Genomic DNA, 16074 nt, shown 5'->3' on the forward strand with positions numbered 1-16074 from the left:
TTCATAAAAGAAACAAAGTACTTCACACTTGAGGAGCAGCTGCTAAGGATCTCCGTTCATCGTTTTTGGGTCGCCACTAAAGACCTCCATCTTTCCATTAACGTAAAGCTTCTTAAGGTAAACATACTGAACTACGAATTAAATATTATTTTTCGCATGGATCCTGCAGAGGGTTTCGGTTTTTTTTTAAGATTTAAATTTACGTTTTCGCTGCGTTTATGTGCTAAAAACCCTTCAATATCATCGACATCTTTTGTCATTTTCTTGTGCATTAAAGATTGAATGTTTCTAAAAAAACCAAGTCCAGAATATTTAAATCTAGACTGTTTGGAGGTTGTTGCACCAGAATGAATGTAAAGTCCCCTTGTTGATAAACTTGTTGCCACTATGGGTCTTCGTGGCATATGTGTGTCCTTGCGTTGTCTTGCTGTATGTATATAGTTTTATGACCTTCACTTGCTGGCCATTTCTGCATGTTTGTTGGTATAATAACATTGATTAATATGTTCATTGTTTCCTTTTTCCCCACTGATTCAACTATCTTGGTGATAACTGTCCCCTTTACTCTGTATTTGGATGCCCTCTTGGCTGGTTCTTGGTAAGTGAATGGGAAGATGTTTATCTTCCCATCAAAGGTACACTCATTTTCTGCATTAAATCTTGGTCTTGCTACAGTTGCTGTGAACATAACTTTAGGTATGAATTTGCTTGACTTGGCTGCCCTGTATTTGCCTTTTTTATTTCTTTCCAGGTACACCCTCTGTGATTTTTTGCTTAGATAAAACCACTTATCATCAATGTGTATGAAGTTGTACATGGGATAATATTGTCTCTTTGTTGTTGGTGTGTCTCCCATTAGCAAATTTAGAACCCATTCAACCCTTTGAAATATATTTGCCTCTTTCAAAGCAGGATGTAAAGGGTTTGTGTGAGGTTTAATGAGTTCCCTCTTTATCATTCTGTTTGCTGTAGTTGAAGATACTTTCAGTTGTATTGCCAATTCTCTTATGCATGCTATGTCCCCCATGTTTATCTCAGTTATTGCATTAGGTTGCACTTGTATTCTTTTTCTCCCTGAGTTATGACCCTTTGTTGACATGTTGTATGGCTCACTTGCTGCCTTTTGCCTCCTTGCAATGCTTCATATTGTGTTGATTGTTCTCCTTGATACATTGAATAGATTTGCCACTTTTTGAACTGCACCATACTTCAGTTTCTCCTCTGTCTGGTTGTTCAGAAGCCACAATACTACTTGCATCCGTGAATCACAGCTGAGCTTTGCCCTCCTTCCGTGATGATGATTTTCCAGTTCTTCTGTGTCTTCTTCTGCTGGTTCATTCAAATTAAAAGGGAAAGCATAACTCATTTATGAACAGAGGGGGGGGGGGGAGTAAAGCAATGATGCAATCTGATGTTTCTTTTCCAATTTATACTTGTAAATTTTGATTGTAATCTGTGTGCATATAATGCTGTAATCTGATTGGTTGTTAGCACTTGTAATCTCTCCGGTTTATGTAAAATATTTGTCTTAGCCACTTGCTTTCTTGATTAGGCGGGAATATTTGTTGATGTTTCCCAGTGTTTTTTGAATTTTTTCATGTAAAACAATTGTTTAAGCCACTTGCATTTTTTAATTAGCACTCAATGATTGTTTCTTAAAACATGTGTCATTCACAATATGGGTAATGTATTAAGGTACATGGGGAGTAAATAATATCTAAGAAATAGTAAATATATTTATAAAAAAAGTTAAAAGTAATAGAGGTTCAATAATACTCGCGAACCTTACGAGCTCAATAATTTAAAAAATTCGAGTTCGAGCTCGACTCGGTTAAAGAACTCGAGCTCGAACTTGACTAGATTATTTCTGAGTCAAATAAAATTTTTTAATGATCTGAATTCGGGTGACTCACTAACAATTTGATTTGGTTACACTTGTGCACATCCGTTTTTGCATTCTACATAATAATGTCATTAATTTGATACTACTTAGGGGTCGTTTGGTTCAGGTTCTTCAGATATCGGGTATGTGTTTTGGTCAGATATCAGGTATGGGTTTTGTTCATTCCAAACTCATTCCTCATGTTTTGGTTCTGAAATTCAATACTCCAAACCCATATCTCAAGTTTTTAATATCCTAGTGGCGAGTTGGGTATGAAACATGGGCACGGGTAATCAAATATATTTTTCATTTTGTATATAATTCTATGTAAATATATAATATAAAAATAAATCGATAAATCAGAACAATATAAAATTCAAATTTTATTTATTATAATTAAATTTATTCATTTAATCACTCAACCAAACACGTGATATCAAGAATGTTATCTCAAACCTATACCACTTTAATCCGATCTCTCATTTCAACCTCATAACACTTCACGAACTAAACGACCCCTTATATATTTTAAATTTAAATTTGTTGAAGTGTTGCAAGAATAGGACTCCCCATTACTAAAAAAGGGGAGGAAAAATTTGATGGATGTCCTGAAGAAAGAAAGCTCTTGGAAAATGCAAGGAGGCACGGAAGTTTCAAACACGGCTAGACCGACTTCTGAAACAAACATAGTCGTTACAACCAAAAACAACTTTACACGTGGTAGCATACACGTCATTTTTATTAATTTTATTTTAATAAAATAGAATTATTTAGATTTTGCTGATTATTTAATCATTACTCGTTTTTCGGCCCCGAACACAGTTGTTACCTTGTATTTTATTATGAACTTTGAGTTTACCTTAATTACTTAACTTTTTAAATTTATATTATATTCTCATTTTATTTTTTTAGGAAAAATTATTAATTTACGTATGAAATGTATCGAGTACAATATCTGAAAAGAAGTGAGCTTATCAAGTTTATCAGATGATTAGACAATAAAATCTCAATGTCTGAAATTAAAACATAGAAAAATGAGTTAATTATAGATGGTATCCGGAGGTTAAAGTACAAAAAATATTAGACGCCCCTTTCGAATTGTAAGAATCAAAACCGGAGACAACAAAAAACTATGACTTTCTGCATATTTTAAAGTTTACTTTGACTTCCTGCATATTTTTTTTATTCCTGAATTAAAAGTTGATATTTCAAACTTTTGTTAAAAAATGAAATTTTAAAAATAAGTTATAAAAATATATGAACGGTGTATTTAAAAATATGAGCCCAAATTCTGAAAAGTATTTTGAAATGGGGAAAGTCATAAATTATAAAATTACTAATATATTCTTTTTCTAAAGTGCTTTGATGAAGTAGTGATACTAGATTGAGTCACACTATGTTGTATATTCTATGCAAAATGAGCTTAATATTCAAACGTATTTAAAATGCAAAACACGATTTATTTGATAATTGACAATGATTATTGACAATTAATTGGATAAAAATAACGAGAAATGCATGGAAAATGTAATTTTAATAAGAAGAAGACTCGCAAAGACTGAAAAGGGGCGCAGACATTAGGAAGAAGCAACTTAGAAAACCTCAAATTTTCCTGCCTTCTACATTATTGTGTTATTTAGTGTGAGAAACGTTTTCTTAATTCCACTAACATTTTATTTATAAAATAGTGAGCTTACACTTATTTCTTTATTTTCTTCAAATTTATCTTTTGACAGATTACAAATTAATTAATTTATTAAATCAAACCATCTAAAATGGCACCGCGTTATCCGAATTAGATGTGTAATGTGTTGTGTGCCGGGTTGGTTTAAAAAATTTAAAACTGCTTTGATTTCAATTTTATCTATAATCAGAGCTAAAACGAATCACTGATCACTCATAAGCAAATACATACTTTCTTTGTGTCAATCATTTCTTTACAATTTTTTTTTTCGGATGTCCCATCCAATTTTTTACATTTTCCACTACTTTCCCACTTTTCCTTCATTTTCACACTATTTTTACTCAACTATCTCCCTTTTATATATTAAAAATTAATGAGTCTCATCACTTAACCCACTTTTTTTTTTCTTTTTTTCACTACTTTATACATATTTCTTGACCTCCGTACCCAAACCAAACGTAAAAAATTGGTTTGGACGGAGAGAGTAATTTTTGGACATACATATATTGATTATAAAGAAAGAAATTGATTTTACTTAACTAATATATTTTGTGTTAAATTATAAAACCATGATGTAACCAATGTTTTAAGATAAGATGTGCTGACAAAAAAATTAATTAAATAAAATAAAAAAGGGGCAAGTGAAGATAGTAGAAACCAGACGTCATAGTGCATTGAAATAAACGCTATCTCTCTCAATATCTTGTGAGGCTTTAGGTTCGGATTTGGGTTCGGAATTAGGTTCGGATTTTGGTTCGGTGATAGACTTTTCTTAACAAAAACCAACGCAAACCAAAACCACCCACCACTACAAAGCTTAAACTAAACATCCCACCTTTCTTTTCTTTCTATCTCTCTCTCTCTCCCTCTCTCTCTCTCCATCAAAAAAATAATTTCAAACTTTTTTCTCAACTTTGTTCACATAATCAACTACCCTTTTTTGAGTTGATCAATACCCATATTCCCAAAAATGATTCTTGGCAATCAAAATGTATGTAAAAATTACATTTTTATGAGTTTTGTGTATAGCAAAGTGTTTGATATTTTGTGAATTTGATTGTTTTATAAATTCTTTGTGTGTAGGGTGTGAAGGAGGATGATAGCAAGTGGCCACCATGGCTTAAACCACTTCTTGGTACGAGATTTTTTGGTCAATGCAAGAATCACCCAAGTGCTCACAAGAGTGAATGTAATATGTATTGCTTGGATTGCATCAATGGAGCTCTTTGTTCTATTTGTCTCTCTTCTCATAAGGATCATAGAGCCATTCAGGTACCATTAAAGTTTTTATCTTTTTGTTATTTATGAGTTCTTGATTGTATAAAAAATAGCAAATTGGGCTCTTGATTGTATAAAAAGTTGTCTTTTTTTTTTCTTTTTGTAATCTCTGAGTCTTGATTGTATAAGTATTCTTGATTGTATCAATGAAAAGGGTATTTGTCAAATTTGGTTTTCATATAGAAGAATTGCAAAGACTTTGTTTTTATTTAATTGATGGTTCTTTGCAAGTCAAGTGATGTTTAATTGTGATGAATTGATGATTTGTAGATAAGGAGATCATCATACCATGATGTGATCAGAGTTTCCGAGATTCAGAAGTACTTGGAGATTACAGGGATTCAGACTTATGTGATCAATAGTGCCAAAATTGTGTTCTTGAATGAGAGGCCTCAGCCTAGGCCTGGTAAAGGTGTCACCAACACTTGCCTTGTTTGTGATCGCAGCCTTCTCGATTCATTCTCCTTCTGCTCCATTGGCTGCAAGGTATGTGAACAAGTAATATTTTACATTGCGTATGTCTTTGTTCAAGAGAAGTGATCTTCAAAATTGAGTTTTGGTTTATGTAAAGATAGGAAGTTAGAGCAAAACTAGATCAAAATTGTGTCTCATCACGTTATACTATTTGACTATTAGTCTGTGAGCTAAGTCAACTCAAGCTCATTGTAGCATTGGGACATTAGTTACTTGGTATTTAAATATCAGAAACTGTTCATATGCAATGTTTCGGATGATGATTAATTGTTCTTTATTTTGTTTGATAATCTTGATCAGATTGTTGGAACACCTAAGGACTTCCGAAAGAAGAAAATGTCCATGGAGATGGGTGGATCAGACTACTCGGAAGAAGAATCAATGATTGATATTGGAAATGAAGGCGTCAAAAGGATATTTCGAGGATTTACGCCATCGACACCACCTCAGATGGCCGGAATTTACCGGAGTGCAAAGAGGAGGAAGGGAATTCCACATAGATCTCCAATGGGGGGAAGCCTAATCTTGGAATATTGTTGATGACAAAAAAAAATGGTTAGTGGGGTTGGAATGGAATCGATCCACTTCGAAACCACCAAGAATTACTATAATGTCCTAAGTGTTGTAGCATGATATATACATTTACAGGTACCCTTTACTTTCTAGTTTCTTATAGCAAAGGAGAGGAAAGAAGACACTTTCTTTTTCGAAGCAAGAAAGAAAGCACAACACGCTGAGCTTTTGTCCATGGAGGCCGGGTGTTGGAATTCCAGGTCAAGTTTGTGTATACAAAAAAGTAAAAGTTACAAACCGTTTGAATGTAGTAAGTTATACTCCATTCAAATGATTGGAGAGATTGTAATAGAGTTTGATATGGACTGCTTGAGTGTTTAGGATTGTAATGTAAAGACTGTGGTATGCAGGAGGGGCCTCAAAACTGTAAATATGTTTAACTAGTGATGGATGAATAGGGAGATACAAAGTGATGATACTCCTTTGTGTAACTTGTAAAATAAATAAATCAAATGATGCATATTTAAACTACTTTGCATGTTTATTTATTTTGGCGAAAACTTTTATATACTTGCTCTCTCCCAATTCTCGAGTTCTCGACTTCTTGTTACTGATCCACTTCATTACTGAAGCCTTAGTTACCCTGGAAACTTTTGCCTTAAAATAAGCCAAGAGGACATCTCTAAGCTTGTTTGGGACTCAGGGTTACATTTGGCAAACTGTTTGTCACAATTAGCAATGGCCAAGTCAGTTTTCCATCCATTCCGTTACTATCTTAACGGCGTTTTAATCAGTTTAATGAGTTGACTGCGAGCCTTTTAGAGTTTGATGACGAGTTGTAAGTTGAAGATGAGTTTGATTATGTTTAAGCAAATTTACCTATCAGCTCTGTGATAAATGCCTTGCTGGTTAAATTTTGTGAAACTGAAGGCAGTCAAGTTTTTCTGGAATATGTATATGTTGGACTTGGAGTAATTATCACATAACATTATGTGTTTTAAGTGCTTGTTCAACCACAATATATGAAATGAAATATTTTTATAAAGAATAAAAAAACAATAATGAGGGTATGGGGTGTTATAGCCAAAATTTGGTATTGGATCATCTCCGGTCAAATACGGGTCAATTGGAATTAAATTGGGGCAAGAAGATGAATAATTAGGTTTTGGTCTACATTGTATGAAGCGAAGACGCGTCCTGTATATGTAGGATGCGTCCATGATTGTGTAGGCTGTATTTTGGGTTGTCATGTAAAGAGATGAGGAGGAAGATATTGAAAGGAGGAGGACGCGCCCAAGGCGCAGGACGCGCCCTGATAAGTAAAAATAATGGGATAAGCTGTACAGGTTATAAGGTTGCCATGCAAGGAGAATATGTGTATTTTACAAGGGGAGGACGCGTCATGCCTCCTGGAGATGCATACTTTGGAATGGTTGAGCTTGTTCTCATTCAAGACAAAACAAATAGAGATACTTGGAAGATATAACAATATGTGGAGTTTGTAGCGTCAGGACACGCCCAATCGTTCAGGACGCGTCCTATGTGTGAAGAATGCATGATCAAGAGTAAGTTTAAAGCAAGACAAGCGTGGAAGGAGCAATGGAGGATTATTTTCACTAACGTATTTGTTGCAGGTACTCTTTGAAGAATTCCCTCCTTGAGACGGTCAAGGAGGGGGATGTCCGTGAAAAGTTTGAAGGCCTCCAGGGGTATGCCTGATGATTGAAGGCTTCCTCCTGTATTCAATGGGTGTCCTCGTTGGGGATGCGGGGTTAACTTTGGTGTGTGCTTTGGGAACTTTGTTCTTGTATTCAACGGGTGTCCTCGTTGGAGAACTTTGGAGTCATCCTGCACTTTGCACCCAAGAGCTTGGGATCACCTGTCCCGCTATCTGGTGGGTTATCCTCATTCGGGGGACAGGGACGCGTCTGGCATTTGGGGTGAACCGTGGCTATACATGCGTTCATAATTCAAGGGAGATAGCTGTAGCGGAATGTTATCCTTGCGCAGGGAGATGCATTATCCGTGAAGTCCTGCAATTACAAACGAGCCTTGGGCCTTCGCGGTTGGGCCTCATAGTTGGACAATTCTAAAGCTAGCGGAAGATGGATTCTGGACCGGGCCTGGGAATAAGAAGTCTAAGCCCATTAGATTTCTTGTTCCCCAAGAACTACGTGAGCTTGATTCCCTATAAATAGGGATACGTAGGCAAATTATGAGGGGTCGGAAGCGAGAGCCATAAGTAGCCACCACCAACCGTAAGCAATCTCAGCCCCCAATTTATCACAACCACCACACTCCGCTCACTTTTCAGGCGAAAAACCACCATCGTAGATCTTGATTCCGGCGACGAACCTCAAATTTTGTTGATACCAAATTCCTCCGTCAACAAATTGGCGCTAGAAGGAGGGCTGCTCATCAAGATCATAATCTCAGGAGGAAGAGATATCTCGTCACGATGAAGGTTCTTTGACGCAAGAATTGAAGGATAGCCACGGAGGAGTTGCATACAACAGCCACGAAGGAGATCTGTAAAATAAATATTTTTGTCCAGGGGGGTCGAAGGAGATTTGAATGTAGTATCCACGGCCACGAGGGAGATCCATGGATGATGATTTCCAGCCATGAGGGTTGAAGTTTACAACCATGGCCACAAAGGAGCAAAGTTGGATGAAAAATTCGGATTTGGTGGGTTAAGCGATTTGCTTACACTGTTTGGGCCGTATCTCGAGTTCCGTAAGTCAGATTTGAACGATCTTACAGCCTACGCGAAGCTTATTGAATTCTCTTTAATTCAGAGATGATGTGGATAGGACAATCCAAGTTGAGCAGCCCGGAAACAGAGGAAAACAGCAGCTACGAATTTTTACCAAAAAATCCTATTTGGCTTTGAAGATTGCAAGAAACTCATTCCATTAAGAAGATTGGGAGAAACCTATTTGTTATAGAAGATTGAAGAATCCTATTCTAATTAGAAGATTGAAGAATTATATTCTATCTAGAAGATGGGAGAATCATGTTCTAATTAGAAGATTGGAGAATCCTATTCCATTTAGAAGATTGGAGAATCCTATTTCAACGAGAAGACTGAACAATTCTATTTGATTTAGAAGATTTGAGAACACTATTCAGTTCAGAAGACTTAATCAGGCGCAAATCTGAGGACGATCGGGAGGAGAACACTCCAAGAAGAAGGCATTACTATCATGAGCTAGTCATCGCCTTTAACAAGATCCCTCAAGGTAACACTCAACTAGTTTCATTATATTTTCCATTACTTGTTTTTGGGACTTGTGCAGGAAGAGGATTGGGAAAGAGATTTGGCATGGAGAAAATCCCCACAAACTCTTAGGACGCGCCTTGATTAAAAAATTTAGGGCCCAGATGACTTTCAGGAAATTCCAGGAAAATTCACCGACCGGACACGTCCGTCCCTCTAGGACGCGTCCTCCAGGTAACATTCCAAGTTCCATATTAATTGTGTTTATTGTAGGTAGGAAATCTTATCAGGAAAAAATCTCATGAGTTACCAAGTGCTGCGTCACAAAATATTAAGGCGCGCCCTCTGCATGTGAAACATTCAGTGGAGAATTGCCCTCCCAGGGCGCGCCCTCAGAAGAAAAAGTCTATGGAAGTTTTCAATGAATATGTCATGATAATCAGATGAGTTATAGTCACTACTTGAACAATGGCTCGACTGGAACTAATTCCTCATCTTTTAAGACGCGCCCTTTCCTTAAGGCGCGCCCTCGAAAAAAAAAATATTGATGGTGAGGTGAACTTTATTGACCACAAGGAGAATCTTAATATTGAAACTTCAAAAGAAAAGAATCTATCAGAGTAGAGGTACCATGAATCCTAGGACGCGCCCCTTGATTGTCAAGGTGAGGCCCCGGGACATGAATGAGCTCCTCCATCTAAGGATATAATGTTATATCCTTAACAGTTATAAGTAAACTCTCCAAAGCTATCTCTCTCAAGGTGCGCCTTTATTGAAATACCCATGTGATCTTCCTCGACATTACATACATGATTTATAAAGAAGCGAATGAAGTACAATGATCTTCCTAGTATGTCGAGAGTTTAGTTTCAGCGAACGCGCCCTCACATCCTCAATAATCTGAGTGAGTTTTCAGGACGCGCCCTGAGCATATCTGGCTCATATGTTAAGGCTTCTTCTTTCGATATGACTACCAAGGTCATCTGGTTGTCTTTAGCAAAAAGGGAATGTGGGAGTTGCATTAGTTCAGATGAGGAAGATGAGGCTGCAAAGTACTTTTGACAAGGTGCACGCTCGGGGGGTAGGTTACCTCTCATTAGTTCTGTGGTGTTACATATTGCCACATGAGTAAGGTACATGGCTTTTCCTAAAAATAAGAGAGATGTGTAAGGTCGGAAAAATACTCATGTTTAAGGAAACACTCAACTTCAAGAAAATGTCTCTGAGAGTGAGATGCCCTTTATTAGATGCCACTTCGTGAGATGCCTCGTTGGGAGATGTTTCAACAAGAGATAGTTTCTGCATCGCTTGAACTTTGTTGAAGATAAAAGCCTTCTAAAAATATTGATCTTTGATTTAGTTTTGTTACATGAAGATTTTGTAGAAGACACTTGTCGAGGTAGATGCTCCTCTTACAGAGGACGCGCCCTCCAAGGATGTTAGTTTATCGAGGTAGACGCGCCTCTTACAGAGGTAGCTCCCTCAAAGAATGATTTCCCTTGTCGAGGTGGATGCATCTCTGACAGAGGACGCGTCCTACAAGGATGAATACCCTTGTCGAGATAAGACGCTCCTCTTAGAGAGGACGCGCCTCCAAGGATGAAGACCTTGTCGAGATAAGCCACTCCTCTTAGAGAGGACGCGCCCTCCAAAGATGAAGACCTTGTCGAGATAAGCCGCTCCTCTTAGAGAGGACGCGCCCTCCAAGGATGTTAGCTTGTCAAGATAGACGCGCCTCTTACAGAGGTAGCTCCCTTAAAGAATGATTTCCCTTTTCGAGGTGGATGCGTCTCCGACAGAGGACGCGCCCTCCAAGGATGATTTCCCTTGTCGAGGTGGATGCGTCTCTGACAGAGGACGCGTCCTCCAAGGATGAATACCCTTGTCGAGGAGGATGCGTCTCTGACAGAGGACGCGCCCTCCAAGGATGAAGACCTTGTCGAGATAAGCCGCTCCTCTTAGAGAGGACGCGCCCTCCAAGGATGTTAGCTTGTCGAAGTAGACGCTCCTCTTAGAGAAGACGCACCTTCCAAGGGTGATTCCTCTTGTGGAGGTGGACGCTCCTCTCATAGAGGACGCGCCCTCCAAGAATGATACCTTTGTCGACGTGGACACTCCTCTCATCGAGCAAGACGCTCCTCGTAAAGATGACGCGCCCTCTAATGATGTTAATTATTTGAGGAAGACGTCGCCTCTTTAAAGGGCGCGCCCTCTAAAAATAGATGATTGAAGAAGATTGTAAAAGTTTTGACTTTAATTTGAATAAATGAATCACGCTATTTGTGGAAAAGATGAGATCAGCGGTTTGGAGTCATGATTTGGAAAGAAGCAGGAAATCAAATATAGAATGGTATTGTGTCATCGGTGGAAGGATCACTATCACCAACAAGGCACGTCCTCCTTGCGTCAAAGATTATTTATTACTTGAAGATCAAAGAGCTAGTGTTTTATTCTGGTCGCGCTTTCCTTAGAGTGCGCCCCCATATGATGATCCTTTCAGTTTAAGGCGCGCTCATGGGAGACCAATATTGGGATGAAAAAGTTAGAGAACCATCAAACCTTTGTTAATGGATTGTGCTTTTCCAAGGTATGTGAGGTGCACACTTTTGTACAAATTCTCTTGTTTCTTACGCCGAGTTAGCTCATGTAAGCTTAGCGATATGGTACATAAGTGGTAAACCTCTCTAGACAAACCAAGGTTAAAGTTATCAATAAGAGAAGGGGTTTTCATAGGTGAAGGCGGGAAGAAATGTGAATGACAATTGTGAACGCGACAAAGAGTGAGAGCGCGCCGTCATGGTCAATAAGGAGGATAAGATTCCGAAGACGCGGCCTTAATTGAGAATGTGCCCTCATAGAGGAAGATGCAGAAGACGCATACTCATACGAGTGGAGAATGACACAAATTTTTGCTTGAATGTAGATATTAGAATTCCAATTTTGTTTCCAACTTCATATGGAATTCGGGGGGTAGTTGTTATAGCCAAAATTTGGTATTGGATCATCTCGGGTCAAATACGGGTCAATTGGAATTGAATTGGGGCAAGAAGATGAATAATTAGGTTTTGGTCTACATTGTATGAAGCGAAGACGCGCCCTGTATATGTAGGATGCGTCCATGATTGTGTAGGCTGTATTTTGGGTTGTCATGTAAAGAGATGAGGAGGAAGATATTGAAAGGAGGAGGACGCGCCCAAGGCGCAGGACGCGCCCTGATAAGTAAAAATAATGGGATAAGCTGTACAGGTTATAAGGTTGCCATACAAGGAGAATATGTGTATTTTACAAGGGGAGGACGCGTCATGCCTCCTGGAGATGCATACTTTGGGATGGTTGAGCTTGTTCTCATTCAAGACAAAACAAATAGAGATACTTGGAAGATATAACAATATGTGGAGTTTGTAGCGTCAGGACACGCCCAATCGTTCAGGACGCGTCCTATGTGTGAAGAATGCATGATCAAGAGTAAGTTTAAAGCAAGACAAGCGTGGAAGGAGCAATGGAGGATTATTTTCACTAACGTATTTGTTGCAGGTACTCTTTGAAGAATTCCCTCCTTGAGACGGTCAAGGAGGGGGATGTCCGTGAAAAGCTTGAAGGCCTCCAGGGGTATGCCTGATGATTGAAGGCTTCCTCCTGTATTCAACGGGTGTCCTCGTTGGGGATGCGGGGTTAACTTTGGTGTGTGCTTTGGGAACTCTGTTCTTGTATTCAATGGGTGTCCTCGTTGGAGAACTTTGGAGTCATCCTGCACTTTGCACCAAAGAGCTTGGGATCACCTGTCCCGCTATCTGGTGGGTTATCCTCATTCGGGGGACAGGGACGCGTCTGGCATTTGGGGTGAACCGTGGCTATACATGCGTTCATAATTCAAGGGAGATAGCTGTAGCGGAATGTTATCCTTGCGCAGGGAGATGCATTATCCGTGAAGTCCTGCAATTACAAACGAGCCTTGGGCCTTCGCGGTTGGGCCTCATAGTTGTACATTCCTAAAGCTAGCGGAAGATGGATTCTGGACCGGGCCTGGGAATAAGAAGTCTAAGCCCATTAGATTTCTTGTTCCCCAAGAACTACGTGAGCTTGATTCCCTATAAATAGGGATACGTAGGCAAATTGTGAGGGGTCGGAAGCGAGAGCCATAAGTAGCCACCACCAACCGTAAGCAATCTCAGCCCCCAATTTATCACAACCACCACACTCCGCTCACTTTTCAGGCGAAGAACCACCATCATAGATCTTGATTCCGGCGACGAACCTCAAATTTTATTGATACCAAATTCCTCCGTCAACATGGGGATCTCCTCAGTCCTCAGTTCTGCATGACACCAGAGCTGGCAGTCATGGGTTTGATTTGCCCCACAGCTGAAACTTAAAACAAGATATCACCGTATGGGAAAATTTTGACATTGTTAATGAATTCTTTTTTGTTGCTAAAATGAAAAAAAAATAAAAATTAAGCAACTAACAAAAAAAATCTTGTATTTGACAAAAGATAGTAGTTTAAATAACCTATTGGGAAATAAATATCATCTCAAATATGAAAACTAAGAACGCTTTTTAAAAAAAAAATACTAACGCTTTCCTTAATGTGTAAAAGCTATTTTTCTGACAAATAACTGGGATTACTTGCGTAATTTTATTTTAAAAATGAAATAATTAATGTTAGAGTATTTTTTTATTAATTTATCAACCGCTTGTTAGGAGTCGGACTTTTGCCTTTCACGACTAACAAGAAATCAAGTACTATACTAATTTTTTTTTTATCGTAGGTAACCCGCAACCGCTATCTTTCGGATGCGCACTGGATAAATCCTACGGGCTCACGTAATAACCTACAAACCACGTGAGCCAAGTAAACCGCATTTAAGCGACAGACCTACTACACCATTTTTTTGGTCACAAATATTTAGTAAAAGTTGTAGAAAAAGTTGAAAGAGCAAGAATTAACTAGAAAGCAGCCGGTGTGGATCATACGACTATGCTATGCACTTCCAGTCTTTTGTTGACCCTTTCTCTGCCTTCCAAAGTTTCTTCTCTTTTTTTTTTTAAATTTAAATTAATGGTGTTGACTATTTCTCCATTTTGTCAATGCTTTTGAAATAACTTGGGTAGTTTTGAAGTTGTGCCGTCCTCTTTATCAACTCATGAAACCACAAATTTCATGTTAGCCAGTACTCTTTGTATGTTGAAACGTAAAGCTAGGTTGCAGTGTTCATGATTTGCATCACAAATTATGCAAACTACAACTTCTAAGAAAAGAAAATTATTCTAGATAAGGAACAAGTTATTATTTAGTAATAATTCCATTATTCATAGTTGTTTGTGCAGTATATAATATACAAATATTTCTAAAATTCGTGCTGCTTTAAATAAAATAAACGGTTAATCGGTAAATATGTGGTGCCTCAGCCATTCAAATTTTAATTGTTGTGGTTTTGAGCAAGTCAAACCCAACCACTTGAATATCCATGACTGCGACTACCCCAAGTCCATATTCAACTCTGGTTAAACTGTATTCCTCCGTCCCTAAAAACGTTTCCTCTTTGTATTTGATACGTTTGTTAATATACATTTTTCATTGTTAATATTTTTAATTTCGTATTAGTATTAAATGTAAAAACTGCAGACAGTTTCGTAATTAATATATTAAAATACTTATAAATACGAATTCAAAAAGATCATATTTGATCTTATAAATTAGACGTAAATTAGTAGTTAATCGCTTAACATAAAAAGCACCAAAAGTCAAAATATGAAACACATTTCGGGACGGAGGGAGTACTAGACTTTTATGTTTCCACTTTTCTACGGCTTATTCATGTCATTAAATTTTACAAGATTTTACTTATTTTAATTGATTTATAGTTCTTAATAATAATCTATCTCTTTGTATTCACAAAGTCTACATAAATCAAATTTATAAATTAGTATTTAGCATATGTCATAAATAAACAAGAGAAAAACCTCTAATATATTTCTAGTCATTTTAACAGGTGCTTCGATCACAAATTTATAATTATTAATTTTTAAATTTTTATTTTATAAATAAAAGGTAAATATTTTAATTTTTGTTAAAAAAAATCAAAAATTAATAATTATAAATATGAAGTATGTGATCAAAATACCTAAAATATATTATTTTGCACAGCAAATATGGTGATGATATATATGATCTGATTTATGCATAGCAACATTTGTATGAACTATGAAGCTTGAATAATATCATTTGTAAACATTACGGTTAAATAATCACTTTATAATAGCCACGTTAGGTAACCAACAGCACCAACTCAAGGTTCGTCTGCTTCTAAATTAAGTACATCTATTATTACTTTTCAAACATTTACACGGAATATATGAATCTTTATTTTTGTCTTCCTACTTAATTTTACAAAATATATCAAATACCGAGGCCTCAATATTAAAAACTTAGATTCATTTTACAAAAAAATTACATAATACATTTATATATACAACATTTCGAGTTCCAAATATTACATTACATACTTCATTCTACGATAACTTAAAATGTGTTGCAAAACACTCATTTATATGAGTTAGTTTTTTTTACTAATTGACATCATGTGGGATAAGAATTAAACTATTATATTGAGTCGAACTCGAAAGTGGGACAGGAGTTGAAGTTAGTGCACTAATTATATATAACATATTCTGGAGGACTACTCTAAATGTTTTTAATAAAATAATGAAATATAATATTGTCAAATATTGCCAACTTAAATTTGGATGGATGAGTCATACGCACACGAAGCATCAAAAAGAGAAGTGCGATCATACTTGGATAGTTGGATGGTCTACAAAGCACAACTATATATGTCTGTTTCATCCACAAATTATCCGTAGATTCCAAATGCTGGACCACTATAATATATTTTAAATATATGACATTTTCCTAATTTATTTGAGGCCTGTCATTATATATTCTTAATTTTTTTTTATTGTTCGTTCGGTATATTCATTTAGAATATATCCCTCTGGGCTGTAGCACTTTCATATTTTTTT

General features: G+C 37.0%; 2 protein-coding genes across 2 annotated transcripts; one reads left to right on the forward strand and one right to left on the reverse strand.

Annotated features, from left to right (window-relative positions):
* Window positions 1–385: 385 nt before the first annotated feature.
* Window positions 386–1027, reverse strand: LOC141691922 (uncharacterized). The gene has a single exon (XM_074496672.1). It carries the CDS (start codon window positions 1025–1027, stop codon window positions 386–388), a length of 642 nt encoding a protein of 213 aa, XP_074352773.1.
* A 3364-nt stretch (window positions 1028–4391) lies between these two features.
* LOC141692504 (protein RGF1 INDUCIBLE TRANSCRIPTION FACTOR 1-like) lies at window positions 4392–5994 on the forward strand. The gene is made up of 4 exons (XM_074497370.1): window positions 4392–4557; window positions 4650–4838; window positions 5115–5330; window positions 5619–5994. Exons 1-4 carry the CDS (start codon window positions 4537–4539, stop codon window positions 5856–5858), a joined length of 666 nt encoding a protein of 221 aa, XP_074353471.1. The 5' UTR covers window positions 4392–4536; the 3' UTR covers window positions 5859–5994.
* The last annotated feature ends 10080 nt before the right edge of the window (window positions 5995–16074 follow it).

The sequence above is a fragment of the Apium graveolens genome, chromosome 10 (assembly GCF_009905375.1).
Source record: "Apium graveolens cultivar Ventura chromosome 10, ASM990537v1, whole genome shotgun sequence".
Lineage (NCBI taxonomy): Eukaryota > Viridiplantae > Streptophyta > Magnoliopsida > Apiales > Apiaceae > Apium > Apium graveolens.

Coding starts and splice junctions, on each gene's coding strand:
- LOC141692504 (XM_074497370.1), top strand. CDS start 4,537: ATGATTCTTGGCAATCAAAAT. Junction 4,839..5,114: donor AGGATCATAGAGCCATTCAG/GTACCATTAAAG, acceptor GATGATTTGTAG/ATAAGGAGATCATCATACCA. Junction 5,331..5,618: donor TCTGCTCCATTGGCTGCAAG/GTATGTGAACAA, acceptor AATCTTGATCAG/ATTGTTGGAACACCTAAGGA.
- LOC141691922 (XM_074496672.1), bottom strand. CDS start 1,027: ATGGGGGACATAGCATGCATAAGAGAATTGGCAATACAACTGAAAGTA.